Genomic DNA, 14,856 nt, shown 5'->3' with positions numbered 1-14,856 from the left:
TAATCTTATATATTTTGTTACTATATCTATATACTTTTTATTCACATACTTTGCAACTATATATCTATAATTTGAAACCTCTAAACAGGAACAAGTATAATATTACCTGTATGAATTCATTCATATTTATATTTTGATTACTGCTGATAGTATACTTTTAAAGTATTCACAGTCTGAGTATTAAATCAATAAGCTTATCTAAATATATTATTATCTTTCATAAATATTCTTAATTATTACAAAATGCTGTTTCAATAACTGCAAAAAGTCTTTCATTGTAAACTATTTCGTTCCAGTAAAAATAATTTACCCTGTAATTTTAATTTGTTTCAATAAAAGATCCAAGGGTTATTAAAAATATATTTTTTTATAAAATCCATTCAAGAAAAATGGAAAGAGAAGTGTAGAGTTTGCTTTGTTCTGCTTAAGAAACCAAATTCAAAATTGTCAGATCAAATTTCAAAATTCATTATAAAGTCGTCTACAAATGGTGATACTGATTGGAAAAATATAAAACAATATTTTCTATTATTTCTGCCTTTTACAAATGAAAAATATACACAGACATCTTTTTATTTTGTTTTCAAACTACATCACATTGTCCCAGCACTGCAAATAAAGATTTGCAATTTGAAAAAAAAAAATTTTTTTTTACACTTTTTTCTCAGTTAACAGCAGATTTTGATAAAATGAAAAACTCACTGCAAACACAAAATCTCAATTTAAAAAAATCTACACACATTGTAAATTCCTTCCTGTAATTACAGTTCCCGGCAAAATTAATAAAAGCACTGTAAGATTCTATGTAAAATCTTAATTATCAGGTGATACTATACAGCATTATTGTTTTTACGCTGCTGAAACCATTGTACATTTGTTTATGTTCGTGTATCAGTTGGGGGGTTAACATTGTAATGCAATATGTTACATGTATACGTTGCATGTTACGTTAAACATCCATTACATGTATGTTTAAATATAAAAGTATTGCATATAAACTCGTGTAAAACATGCAATTATTAAAACACTACAGTGCTTCTAATAATTTGGTCTAATTATTATAATATACTAATATAATACATACCTCATTTAATAAATATTCTATATTTATATAATATATCGTCTAATTTATCCAATCATTTAATTTACATTATATATTGTCTAATTTAACTAATTGATACACGAACGTAAACAAGTGCAGACCCGTTTCAGTCGTGCAAAAAACAAACCGGTTTCACTCGCTATATAGTATAACTTGATAATTAAGATTTTACATAGAATCTTATAGTGCATCTAATAAATTGACCAGGGACTGTAGTTTAAACTCTTTCTTCAACTCATTTTAGCTAAATTTGTTTGAAAATCACGGATTTTTGTAAAAATATTTCATTGTTATTGAACTCTATATTGATTCATACACAGGTATGAGTTTGGTGAAAAACCACAAAAGCTGAAATTGAAAAATATCTGCGAAAACAATTTTTAAATGATTGAAAAAAATACCTGAAATTAAAGCAAGAAAAAAAGTGTATTGGAAACAACTGTCCATAGAATGTTATCAATGTTTTAATAAAAATAACGATTCAAAATTTTATTTATTTTAATTGTGGGAATATAAATTGCAATGTGTGATTTTTAAATCACGCAATACGAATCTTGATTTTTAATTTTAAAATCGAGTAAATATGAATATCTGTTTAATTTTAAAATCACGTAAATACGAATATCTATGTTTAATTTTAAAATCGCGTTAAGATTAATATGAAGATATATTTGTTTATAAACTTGGTAACTGATTTTCAAGTTTGTGGAAGCTAATTTCCTAAGCAGAATGCTGCAAACCTTATGTTTCTATTTACTTACTTTTTTCTTTGATTTTTTAAATCAATGGTCATTTTTTGGGTATCTGCTAGATATATGACAAGCCCATTCTGATTAGGGGTTTTCATTTGGAATACATACATTTTGAAAACAGCGTTTGATACTTTTTCTCAATTAGCAGTGTGTATATTAACTATTAATGAACTTAGTAACTAATTTTAAAGATTGTTTAAGCTAATTTACCTCTTTTCCGAAGCAGGACGCTACAATCTGTACATTTATATCCCTCTTACCTTCTTCTTTTATTGAGTTTTAAATAGACGAACATTTTTTAGATACCTGATAGATATATAACTTGCTTATTCTGTTTAAATAAGTATTTTATCACTAGGCAGCTGCTTTGAGAAAAGATATCACCAGGGTTGGAAATGTAACCTCTAAACCCGTAACACATAACACCAGTGAATCTGTTCCTACTTGCTCAAAACTGCCTTGTGATGTTATAGAAGATACTGTTTTCCCTACCGTTGCAAATACTGCAGCCAAGAGTGCACCATCGGATTTTAGTCTTCTTAGAGATATTATTGGATTTTCAAAGGAAAGTACTTCTCTTCAAGCAGATGCTGAAGATAAACAATTATCAACACAGAAAAAAAAGTGGAGTGGGTAAGTGTAACATATGTTTATTTTTTTAAATAATTTAATTAAAAAAAATTGTTTTTAAAATTTTTTAGGTAAAAAAAAATTTGTTTAAAACTTTAACAAATTTTAAATAGTTAATTCATGTTGAATTTTATACACTAAAATTCATCAATATATAACTTTTTCAATTTCACTTGCTTTATTGAAAATCAAGGACCACTAACTTCAACTATGTTTCTTAAATTAGTTGATAGATATATCAATGTGTTTGCAAATTTTGATGTTGACTCATTTATCATAATGTTTACATGAACATTAAATTTATTTATATTTAAAAGAGCTGTTATATTTGTTATAACTAAAATTTTATTAAAGAACAAAAATAATTTTTGAATAAATAGTACTATTTTATTAAATGTTCTTTGTTATTTTACATCACCGAAATAAGTTTATAATTTTTTTATTTGGCATTATATTTTACTTTAGTTTAATTCCGGCCCATTCTTAAGATTTCACTGTTTTCAAAATAAAAAGTTACCGAATACAGTTTTAGATAGAGAGGATTTCATTTAATATGTTTAATAATGTTCTAGAACTATTACATATTATCTGTTCATGTGTAGAAAAATCTAAATACATTCATGTATATTTACTTAAATATTTACAATTGGCAAAACTCTTTTTAATTTAGTCGAAACACCAGGCTTGGATTTTAAGTTTACCCACATATTAATGAAACAAAACTATTAAGTATTTAAAAATTACAAATGCATATCAAAACTATGACAGTTCCATGTCCTTTCTGAAAGTGGTACTGATTTTTTAACAATTATTTTGTTTATTTTTTTAATTATTATATGTTTGTTTTTGTTTATTTTAGTTTGAAATAAATTTAGATCTTCTCTTACTTTAGAAATTTCTGTTTGTCCAGTTTCAAGAGACACTTTTAAGTTTTGGATTATAATTAAAACTAATTTAGTACCATTTGAAAAAAAAGAACTAGTTTAGAATTAAGATGTTTAAAATTCAGTCAATTTTATGTAGAAAAAAATTGTAGATAGTTTTTTAAAATAAAATTCAATACTCTTTGAAACATCTAATCACAATTACCTTCTGTCAGAGATTGCACAAGCACACAGTAAAAATATGTTTTTGTTTTTTAATATTAACTGTTGGCAGTACTGCACCAGATTATACCAATTATTGTTGACTTTTGATGAGTGATTAATGTTGTAATTAATACAATAGAACTATGTACTATATTTATTTTTTGGGTATTTTTAGATGTTATGGTTCATTACATGTCTTTTGTTTATTAATTAATGCATGGAAGAGGTTTTAATTAAGTTTTTTTCTTATTCTTGAAATATACAATACTTACATCTTAATGTTACAATCTTTCGTTAAATAAATTATTATTTATGCTTATTTTTTATTAGCATATGTTAGGAAAATACAACTCACTATTTAAATATTTATTTCCTTTTCATTTTTTGAAACGAATTTCATAATATTTATACATTTTGCTACATAGTGAAGTTTGTTTATTATTGAACAAAGCTATTATAAAAACTATTTCTTTTTCTAGTGTTACAGTTACATTATTACATTGAATTTTGTTATTTAGATCCAGTGTTTTATCTCACTTTCTTTTTTTAGGGATGAAGATAAACTTATTATTTATAACTGTCAAAGATTAGGAATTCGCAAAGAAACGTTTTCTGTCACGGCAAAATCCTTAAAAGATAGGACTGCTGAAGAGGTATGACAAAACTTAATTTTTGAAACATGTATATTTTAAGGAGTAGGTTAATATATATTGGATTTCTTTTTTCTATAACTTGATTGAACTTATAAAAAAAGGAGTTATATAAAAATAAATTTTATTCAAAAATTTATATACATAATTATAAAAAAAAATACTAAAACTTTTATCAAAAGTAAAAGTTATATATGTATATATTAGTTTACATTCACTCAGATTTTTTCCTATCGTAAATTTAATCTAAAAATTCATTATATGTTGAAAAAATATATTCTGAAATATTTTGAAATAAAAATGTAAAAAAAAAAATAATACTTGTTTATTTTGGTTAGTTTTGTTTAATTAGTTGTGGTAATGGGTACTTAATATACTAGTATAAGAAGAAGAAAAAAGTAGTAAGTATAAAAGAAAAAAAAAATTAGTAAAAAAAAAAATTTTTTTTGCATTTAATATATTTAACAGAAATTGTCTTTACCATTGTTATTTATTTTGAAAAATGTGATAATTTTTTTCTTCTTTCCAATAAATTTTGTTTGATTTTTTTATAGAAAAAAGTAATAATGAAGGCTATATTTTTTTCTAGGTTGAAGAAAGATTCCTGCTTATGGTTGAGTTAATGTCTAAAAATACAAAAAATCAGGCAGTATAGTTGAAAGAATCATCATTAGTTTTTTTAAATTTTTTATTTTAGCTAACTTTGAGCAATTGGCATATTAAAATTGGCAAAAAGAATACCATGATAAATACTATATTTTTATGTAAAAAATTATATTGTTTTAGTTTTGCAAAACAAATTGAAACATGAAAATTGTTTTGATCTTATTTAAATTAAATATATCAAGTACATATGCACACTCAAGGGAAGAGTATATATATTTTTTATTCCATTAACACGCAAATAATTAATTAGATTGAGCTACATTATTTATTTCTCTAAAAAAATAAGAAATAAAAACATTATTATTATTTTAAATACGTCATATATCTTATAGTGTTGTACAATACTAAATTTTTGAATTTACAAAGACAACTATAATTTATATTATTATTTTCTTCTTTTTATAAGTTTGTCTAGAATTGTATATTAAAGTTTTTTTCATATATATTTCTAACATTAAACCACGAATAAAAACAAAGCTAGCTTTTAGTTCATTTCCCCCCACTTTGTGCTTGTTATTCTGTGAACATTAACAAAAGTTTACGTTGCAAACTATGAACTTGTTAGGGTAATTAAATATTTTTACTACAAACTATCAGTATAACAGAAATATTATTAATATTAAATTAAAGGATTTACAGTTTTAATTCTTTTGTTTGTCTAATAAATTCTGTTTATTCTTGCTGAAAAAAAATTCTTTTATATCAACATTTGACTCATTAGTCTTATACATTTTATTTATATCCACATCTTTCCTTTTTTGAAAACAAAATCGAGTTATGAATCATTTAATAATTTTATTATTGAATCATTATGGTTTTTTAAGAAATATTTATTCAATATGTGCTCTGTGTTTTTAATAAGCATTAGTTATAACTAAGTGGTTTTAAATATATTCGCCATCTAGTCTAGAAGACATGTGTATTTATTTCCTGTATGATATGAAACTTTTGTATATTTTAAAATAAATATTTTATTTTATTACCATAGCAATTTTCTTTATTTTAAATACAATTTTTTGTGATTTCGATAAAGTCGAAAATTATAAAATTATATTAAATTCAAAACGTATGTATTTACTTTGATAAATTAAAAATTAATATAACTTAAAGGTCTTTTAAGAAATTTTGAAAATGAATATTGTTAAATATATGTTTTAATCTTTATAAAAAAATTTAACTAAAGAATAACATATTCTTTTAACACTTTGTTTTCTAAGCAAATGATTTGAATACTTTTTAGTGTGTCATGAAAAGAAATGATTTTTAATTCTCTTTCAAAAATAGTATATACAACCTAAAAGATGAATAGAAATAAAACAAAAAACAGAAATTTGAAGAAAAAAAATAATAACTTGAAAATTAATAAATTTCAATAATTTTCTTATATTTTCCCCTTAAATATAACTGGCACTGTAGCTTGTGAGTAATATGGCTATCATCTTATAAAACATTTTTTTTGTTACTCTTCTAATGAAATTCTATATGAGAGGACAACAAACATCTTTCCCCCCAACAAAATATTGTATTTTATTGTTTCTAAAATTTTAATGAAAGCCGTAGTCAGAACCCTGTCTAACAATCAACAACATATCAATACAACAATTTAAGAATACAATATTTAGTTGTGGCTTCTTAGAAACTATTTGATGTAAATTTAAAAAAAAAAAAGATTCCTTATAAACCAAGATGATTTTGATGTTAATATAACTAAATATTTAGTAATAAAAATTTGTTTTTTAGTAAAAGAGCTTTATAATTGAATACAAAATGTTTTTTTTTTGTTTATTTAGCTCTACTTATATGCAAAAAAAAAAACAAAAAAAAAAAAAAAAAAAAAAAANAAAAAAAAAAAAAAAAAAAAAAAAAAAAAAAAAAAAAAAAAAAAAAGCAGCAATATTTAACATACACTGATTTTCACATTTTTAGGTAAGGATATTGATGTAGACAATCTAGAAATTTTATTTTTTACATATTGATTATTTATTGTTACCCTTAGTTTATTAGCAATTTTGTATCTGTTCTCAAATTATTTTGCAATTTATAATAAATAAATAAATAAACAGGCCTGCTTGTTTATACTAGCTGATTTATCAACTGGAAGAAATGAGTGGTTTAAAATGACTATTGTGTGAAGTTTAATCTTGTTAAACTGTAATTAATTTATATAAGATAATAGATTTAATTTTATTTAATACAAATATGAAATAATGATACAAATGTATTAATTAGTAGATAATTTATAAATGTCCTTCAGTTCTTCGACACACTTTAATTCTTCATCATTTAAGGGTCCTTCTTTTCTTATGTCCCATCTATGAGAAAGAAGAGTGCTAAAATTAACTTCCGTAAGGCCGAAGACTGGCAAATGACTGAGAATAGCATCCCAAGATATTTCAGTCTCTTCTGCTGCAATCTGTAAAATAAGATAATAAAAATTTTTAAACTTAAAAGTATTACAGATTACATATTTAGGTAATTAGTCATATGTAATCTCTTAAAAATTATGTATTGAATGAGTAATTGCTTTGTAACTGGTACTAATCAGAAATCTAAGAATTTATTCAGAAGTGATTATTATTAAAATTTATGAAATCTAATATTGATTTATGGTAAAAAAAATAATTAGGCAGTCATGACCAATATTGAAAAGAATAAATAAGTTGAATCAGAAAAAAAAATCCCTGTGACTGAATGAGAACTTTTATAAGGGTAAAATAATTTCATTTTTTACTTTTTCTTTATTACAGTATTATCTTATGTTTGTACTTCTAATTGTTTCAATGAATTTTGAGCAAGAATACTCAAAAATCAATTTTGACCACATTTTTTTAGCAAAGAAATAACTTAATTAATTTTTTAAACATTAATGATACACTGAGAAGTTTAGTAATTAATCTTGGAAATTTTAAAAATTAATTTCTGAGTGTTTAAAAATGATATAGGCTAAACACCTGACATTTCTGATTCCTGAAAATTATGCTACACACCCTGAATAAGTGTTTTTTGGATCTGTAGCTTTAGCCAAAAAGCAAAAACTTGTTTTATTTTAGCATTTTTGATGAGTCTTTTCACTTTTTAAAAAAAATCTACAGTATCAGAAACACTGGGAAGTATTAAAAATATTCCACAAATTTGCGTCATTTGAAAAAGTGCCCGAATCTTAAAGTCTCTTTTCATTACCATCTTTTCTAATTCCAATATTTATGGAGATATTTTTTAATAATGTTGATACAAACAGCATCTTGTTTGCGCAGCATCTTTTGTGCACCAAAGAGAAACATAACATTGAGTGCATTTTTTTCTAATATAGTGAAAAGCATTAAATAATTAAGTTTTTACGAACTTCTTAAACTTGGTTATTTCATTATTCAGTTTTCTTATATGCCAATGTAAATGCCAATAAAAAAATAGCTCTCTCACTATAAATAACACATTACATAAAGTTGGGAATGCTTCTCGCTGTACTTTACTAACAGGTAGTTACATATCTTTATCATGAGGAAAATAAACATAATATGTAATATGAACAAATATCTTCCATACCAAAACTTAAAAAAAATAAAATAATTGTATAAAGCAATGATAAAATAAATACTAATTTTTTAAATAAAAGTACTGCCTTGAAAAATATTTTAATTCTATCATAAATTTTTATTTTTATTGACCTATATATTTTTATCATATCCCATTAATTATTGCCAGCCTTTATGTATTCGTTCTATGAAAAATTAATAAAATCAAAATAATTAGTATAAAGAATTATGAATAATAAGGAATGTTACAATTTGTATTAAAAATGATTCTTATTTTTCTGCAAGAACTTTTCGTAAATTTAATACAGAAACAAAAGGAAATTATCAGAAAATTGTAACACTTTACAGTTTAAAAAATTAATACAACTAAAACAAGTTGAGTTTCGAAAGTATCAGGAAAAGTCAGGATTTTATCTAATCTAACATCAATATATACAATAATTTTTAACCTATAACTTAAAAATTTTTTTAAAAATGAAAGGGTATATAAACACCTGGGTGAAGGAACTGTCTCCAACCATGTCAAATACTTCCAGAGGATTAAAATGGTAGCTTGGCGGAGAAATATTGTCATCAAAATCTATGTTCAATGTTTCTTCATGACAGTTTCTTTCAAAATTATTTTCTATAATTTTTAAAGAACCTCTTCTATAAATTTCTGAATTGCAGCCTGAATCCAATGATTCTTTCTTACTTTCAAGAACTGATTTATCTTCAACAGAATTATTATCTACACAACAATAAAAATTAAAAATATTTTTTAGAAAGAAAATTTATGGAGTAAATTATTAGTTATGCTTTAAAACTACGTTTAATTTCAGAAATTTTTACATGGAGTAAATTTAAATTTGCAGTTACAATCGAATGATTATTTCATATTTTCTCTAACTAATTTTATTTCAAAATTTTTTTAAAGGCTTTAAAAATAACAAGTATTTTAAGGCACATAAAAACTCATTGTAGTAAATTAAAAGTTTAGCTTCAAAACTTATTTAACTCCATTTTCAGAACATTTTAGAGAGCAAAAAAATTAGATTTGCAATAAATGATTTTCTCTAAATTTAATAAACTGATTCAATTTCAAAAGAATTATCTGAAAGCAAAACAAAATTAATAACTATTTTTTGCATGTAAACAAAGAAAACATCATTGAATATATTAGAAGCTTAATTTTAAAACTTAATCAGTCTATTTTCAGAAATTTTTCAAAAGAGATTAAAAAACATTTTCAATCCAGAAATTAATTAGATAAAGTTTTTTTTTTTTTTTTTAGAATTTTCAGAAAAGTCTTAGGTATGTGTTGGTTTAGAAAATCTTTGTTATTAAAACTCATTTTAGTTTTAATATGAAAACTATACTATTTTGATCGAACTCAGACTTCTTTTTTATTATTACTACACTGTACAGCAGGAAAATGCTTTTTGTATATTTTTAACTAAAAATAATAACTCTGTAATTATTATTAATTTTCTACATTGCGCCATTTTCCTAAAAATTCATATTTTAGCATAAAACATTGCGTATTTAATAGCACATAATACCAATTAACAGACAAAGGAATGGCTCTCTCATTGATTGTGAGACTGCCGCTAATTTTGCAACAAAAGCCTTGTCTGCAAATTTGCTAGGAGCACAACCACTGTTCTCCAACTAAAACGGTATGCAATGGAATATTTATATATGAATAAAACATCTTTTGTTCAGACAGAATCACATAGTATCATCTAAATTACAGAAAAACACATTCAAATTTGTTGTACAGTGTAATTAAAGACAAAGCAATGATATAAAACAATAAATAACAGAAGAAATTTTTTTTTCGATACAAGTTACAATATGTTTAAAAGTATTTTTATTTATTTTGTTTTTGAAATAATATACATCAGTAAAAAATTCCTGAATTCAGTAAAACGTTTAACAGGTTAAAATTGCATACAACTACTAAGACATTGCACTTGAAAAAGGAAAATTTTAAGAAAAATTTAAAATTAAATTAACCTACCTACGGTAACATCTTTCTGCTCTTGAAATAAAGATAAACTTTTTTGATCATCTCCGAGTGAATCTTGGCAGAAAAAAGGGGACGGAGTATTGGAGTTTAATACAGTATAACAAGAAGACATAGCAGGTATTGCTAAGCTCTTTTGAATCCAATTTAGATTGTGTTTCAACATTTTGTGAAGATACAAAATTATTTCATTTCCTAAGTGAATAACAATATGCACAGTGTTTAATATAAAGTATCGAAACAAAAACAAGCTTGATAAAATTTAAAAGTCTAATTGATGTGCATGTGAGTGACATTAGAAAAACAAGAATAGAAATGTATAATTACAAAACAGTGCTTTCAACAACAAACATATATGTTATACTTTTGCTTTTCTTATGCAAAGGTATAAAATGTAATAAATATTTAGAAGGAAAATAGTATTATAGTGCCATTCGGAAAAACCTTGTCAATTATCAATTTCATGAGCAGTATTTAATTATGCTCTGTACTGCTTCTTCTGGCTGTTGCTTTTCATATCTTTGATGGTTTAAAAAATATTGAATGTATTTTCTAGTTTATTATGTTTGTAATTCTATTTTTGATTCTTTTATAACAGTTTCAGTCTTTCATGTAACATGGTTAAACTTAAATATTCGAATGTTTAAGTTAAATATTACGTACCATACATATTTACTGTTTTGCTATCACAACATGACTAATTTTATGTTTTAAATTGGCTTGCACATTTTAAGATAGTTTGGGCACAACCATAAGGCATAAAGTCCTACTGAATAACAATTCTTAATTATTACTACTTTAAAATTATTAAGATTGATTGAAAAAAAAAGCTGTCTAAGAGCTTAGTTATTAGTTTAAAATTAATTTTCAAATAAAACTTTTATTTTTACCATTTAGCAACTGCAACACTTTATGCACCATCAAATCTAAAGTTTCATTCAATACTTCTTTTACCTGTATGTTTTTGTGATTGTTCTCTGAATGCTTTCTGGAGAAGAGAAAATATTAAAATGTAAGTATTTGTTATTATTGTAAGTATTATAAAAGAAAAACAGCACATTTTTATGATTTATAACCTACTTTAGATTATAAAAACTTTCAGCAATGTTGAGAAATAGACCATTCAATACTTTTAAGTTGTTATTTTTTATGATGATGTTGTCAGCAGAGTCAAATAAAAGAGAAGAGAGAGACTTAACAGTAAGAGATAGCAATGTTTTGCTGCTATCTGTCAGTTTGTTATTAAGAATAGAATCTGTGAGAGAACGAATTGTGCCTGATACGAGAACCTAGAATAAAATTAATATATTACCATAAAATTTATAATTTTACAGTGAATATATTTTAACAAAATATTAAGAAAAAAAATAATATTTAAAATTAAAACCTTTCAATTTTTTACTTATTTTGTATCAAATACAAATAACAGTCAGCAAATCAAAATTGCTTTGAGGTATTGTGAATAAGGATAATGAAAAGAGCTTCGGCAAAAAAACCATGCATAAATTTGAATGTAAAAACTTGGGAAACAGAAAAAGCTTTCCATGTTTTTATGTCAAAAATATGAGTTCCCTAACTGTTTTTTAACTTGGGACCAAAATCAGCAGCAAGAACTGCTTTATCACCCAAGAATCTCTTCTGAAATGAAAAATTTATTTAAAATTAAATTGTAATTGTTGTGTAACATACGAGAAATTTTTTAAATAAAAATTAAAAAATAAAATAAAAACAATGGATAAACAAATGATTAAGTAGGAGGGTTAATAATAAAATAAGAAAAGCATAAGGGCAATTTATAGTTATAGTACTAATAACTAAATAAGAATAAATTTTTTTACATTATTTTTGTTTAAATAAAAAAATTTTTCATTGGGTAATCAGGGGTAGAAATTAAAAAAAAATTAGTCTCTGGTTCTTAGACAAGTGATTAAGATATATTACTTATTAATACACATTGGTGTGTCTACTTGTCTCTATTACATTTTTTTAAAAATTAATAAAGTGAATTTAAATGAAAAATTACAATGGAAAAAATTATGTTTACTATCACAATTATGATGAAATATAGCAAGATAATTTGCTTATTAATCTACATCCCTATCAGCACCATGGTTAAAAGTGCTATTTCAAAATTTTTATGAATTCAGTACTTTATTACCTCAGGTGCAGACAGCATTAAAGAAACACAATGTACAACATATTACTCTAATTTAGACATTTTAATCATATATCTATTTGCAAATGTATATATAATATAGTATTTAATGCCTTCCTAATATTTAAATAATTATTAATGATTTAATTTTCATTTATTTTTAGTTATTAAAGGTTTGGTTTATAAATCAATGTAATACAGTTGGAGCCTTGTCCAATTTGAGTATTGCCATTTGTGCGAACTCCTCCACCCACTCATTGGTTCATTTTTGGATTCTATTGAACATGAATTTATCGAGGTTCATTGTAACCATTACATCTGTTTTCATTATAATATGCTTCTATGGTGAAGTTTTTGGGTTTATGAAAACCATAATTGCTCATATGATCGGTATAATATCCACCCAAGATATAACTTTTTATTTTTATAATGTTGATTGAATAAATAAACTGTTATTTAATGTTAAAGCGAAAAAAAATGTGAATAAAGAACAGAAAGATATAGCAATAACGGCAACGGAAAATCAATCAGACTAAACAGAATGAGATGGTTTAAGATAAGAGAACAGAAAAAAAAAAGATGGACGGTCTGTTTTGTACAAGACTTCTCCATAATTGAAGTAAAGAACTGGAGGATAAACAGTGAACTGGAAATTTTTTTTAAAGAAGGACAAGGCCCATGCAGGACTGTCGTGCCACCAATGATAATGAAAGTACAGAAATAACATGATATAGTTTTGGTTCTATAAACAAGTACCTGCTTTAGTGTCTAAATACTAAATACTTCATCAGCGTTTAGACACTGAAGAAGGTTCTTGCTTATAGAATCAAAACCATACTATGTCCATTTTTGTACTTTATTCACGTTTTTTACTGTAGTTTACTTGGCACAAAGTATAAACTATCCTCCGTTTGGATAACGTGTTATTTGATTATAAATTCTCATTGCTTGTTGAAATTAACATTATAACTATTAGCCATATTTTACTTTAGATCATCTTTTTTTTAAAAATAATAATAATAAAAACAATTTATAAAATATGCAAAAATCAATTATTGGTGCCACCGATAGTTTGTCATTAACCTTACTGGAAGAGGAGCATAATTCTTGAATGGCTGCATCTCTTTCACATAATTTTTGACATTTGAATTCAATGAGAATAAAAAATATTTGACAGACATTGGTATGAAAAAAACTCCTTTTGGATAAACTGTTGTTTGTTAATAAATACTCATTACTTGTTGAAATTAATATTATAAATTATTATTATAAATAAATAATAGTCAAAAGAATGAAACAGTTGACAAAATATGCATAAATCAATAATTGGTGCCAATAATAGTTTTGTCATTAACCTTACCTGAAGAGGAACGGAATTTTTGAATGGCTGTATCTCTGGCACATAATTCTTAACATTTGAATCCAATGAGAATAAAAAGCATTTGAGAGACATTGGAATAAAGACTAAATTGCTGTACATGCTTTTTAAGACCTTTTCAACACATAAAAAAGCAATTACTTCATTGGAAATTTCGAAGTCATCTGTAAGACAAATGGTAAGGTTTTGTGTTATACTGTACTTAATTGTAAACTAAATTTAGCTGACAGTATATTGAAATGTATACCTTGTAGAAAATTTAAAGGATTTTTGTCACACAAACAAATGACAAAGTTTTTGAAGCTCTCCTTGATATCCTTCCAAGATTTCAATGTTTCAGAATCAGCAGTTTTTTTATTTATCACAATCAAAAAATGTGACATGTCTTCAATTATGCTAAAGAAATAAAAAAAAAAACGATAAATTAAAGACAATAGTTGAAAGTAGTTTTTTTAATATAAAAAATAAATAAGAGTTAAAAAGTAATAGCATTGTTTATTTTTTAGAAATATTTCAACAATTAAAATTTTTATTTATCTGTAAAAATATGTTTAAAGAAATTAAAATATACTAACAGTTTACTTGAAAAACATTAACAGCTTTATATAAAGAAATAAATTATATCAAAGATAACTTAAATATGTTAAAAGGTAAAACACTTTGAAACTTGTTAATAACTAACTTAATAAATAACTTGGCAAAGGTATTATTTTAATAAATTTAATTTTTTTCATCTAATTTTACAGGTTTTATTATTTATTTTAAGGATAGAGTAACATTTATATTTATAACATTATGTAATTCAATAAACAGATAACTTGAATCTTCAAAAGAATACTTAATATAGAAAACCTACATAGTAAGTTCTATGTAACGCATAAAATTTTATGTATG

General features: G+C 24.1%; 2 protein-coding genes across 3 annotated transcripts in view; one reads left to right on the top strand and one right to left on the bottom strand.

Annotated features, from left to right (window-relative positions):
• The window catches only part of LOC107441694 (muscle wasted), a 52,686-nt gene extending 46,811 nt beyond the window's left edge, over positions 1–5,875 (top strand). The window contains exons 20-22 of the mRNA XM_016055043.4: positions 2,213–2,487; positions 4,123–4,225; positions 4,812–5,875. Coding sequence (XP_015910529.2) covers positions 2,213–2,487; positions 4,123–4,225; positions 4,812–4,877 — 444 coding nt within the window. The 3' untranslated portion in view covers positions 4,878–5,875. The remainder of the gene's footprint in view (positions 1–2,212; positions 2,488–4,122; positions 4,226–4,811) is intronic.
• Positions 5,876–6,707: 832 nt separating this feature from the next.
• The window catches only part of LOC107441693 (uncharacterized protein KIAA0825), a 28,460-nt gene continuing 20,311 nt past the window's right edge, over positions 6,708–14,856 (bottom strand). For both annotated transcript variants that reach the window (XM_043047200.2, XM_016055042.3), the window contains 7 exons: positions 14,210–14,358; positions 13,945–14,126; positions 11,510–11,718; positions 11,320–11,417; positions 10,424–10,624; positions 8,916–9,151; positions 6,708–7,301 (listed from right to left, as the gene is read on the bottom strand). In XM_043047200.2, the coding sequence (XP_042903134.1) occupies positions 7,110–7,301; positions 8,916–9,151; positions 10,424–10,624; positions 11,320–11,417; positions 11,510–11,718; positions 13,945–14,126; positions 14,210–14,358 (1,267 nt within the window). In that variant the 3' untranslated portion in view covers positions 6,708–7,109. The remainder of the gene's footprint in view (positions 7,302–8,915; positions 9,152–10,423; positions 10,625–11,319; positions 11,418–11,509; positions 11,719–13,944; positions 14,127–14,209; positions 14,359–14,856) is intronic.

This window comes from Parasteatoda tepidariorum, chromosome 7 (genome assembly GCF_043381705.1).
Source record: "Parasteatoda tepidariorum isolate YZ-2023 chromosome 7, CAS_Ptep_4.0, whole genome shotgun sequence".
Lineage (NCBI taxonomy): Eukaryota > Metazoa > Arthropoda > Arachnida > Araneae > Theridiidae > Parasteatoda > Parasteatoda tepidariorum.
The sequence above is the reverse complement of the archived record's forward strand: the minus strand, read 5'-3'. Positions and strand labels throughout refer to the sequence as shown.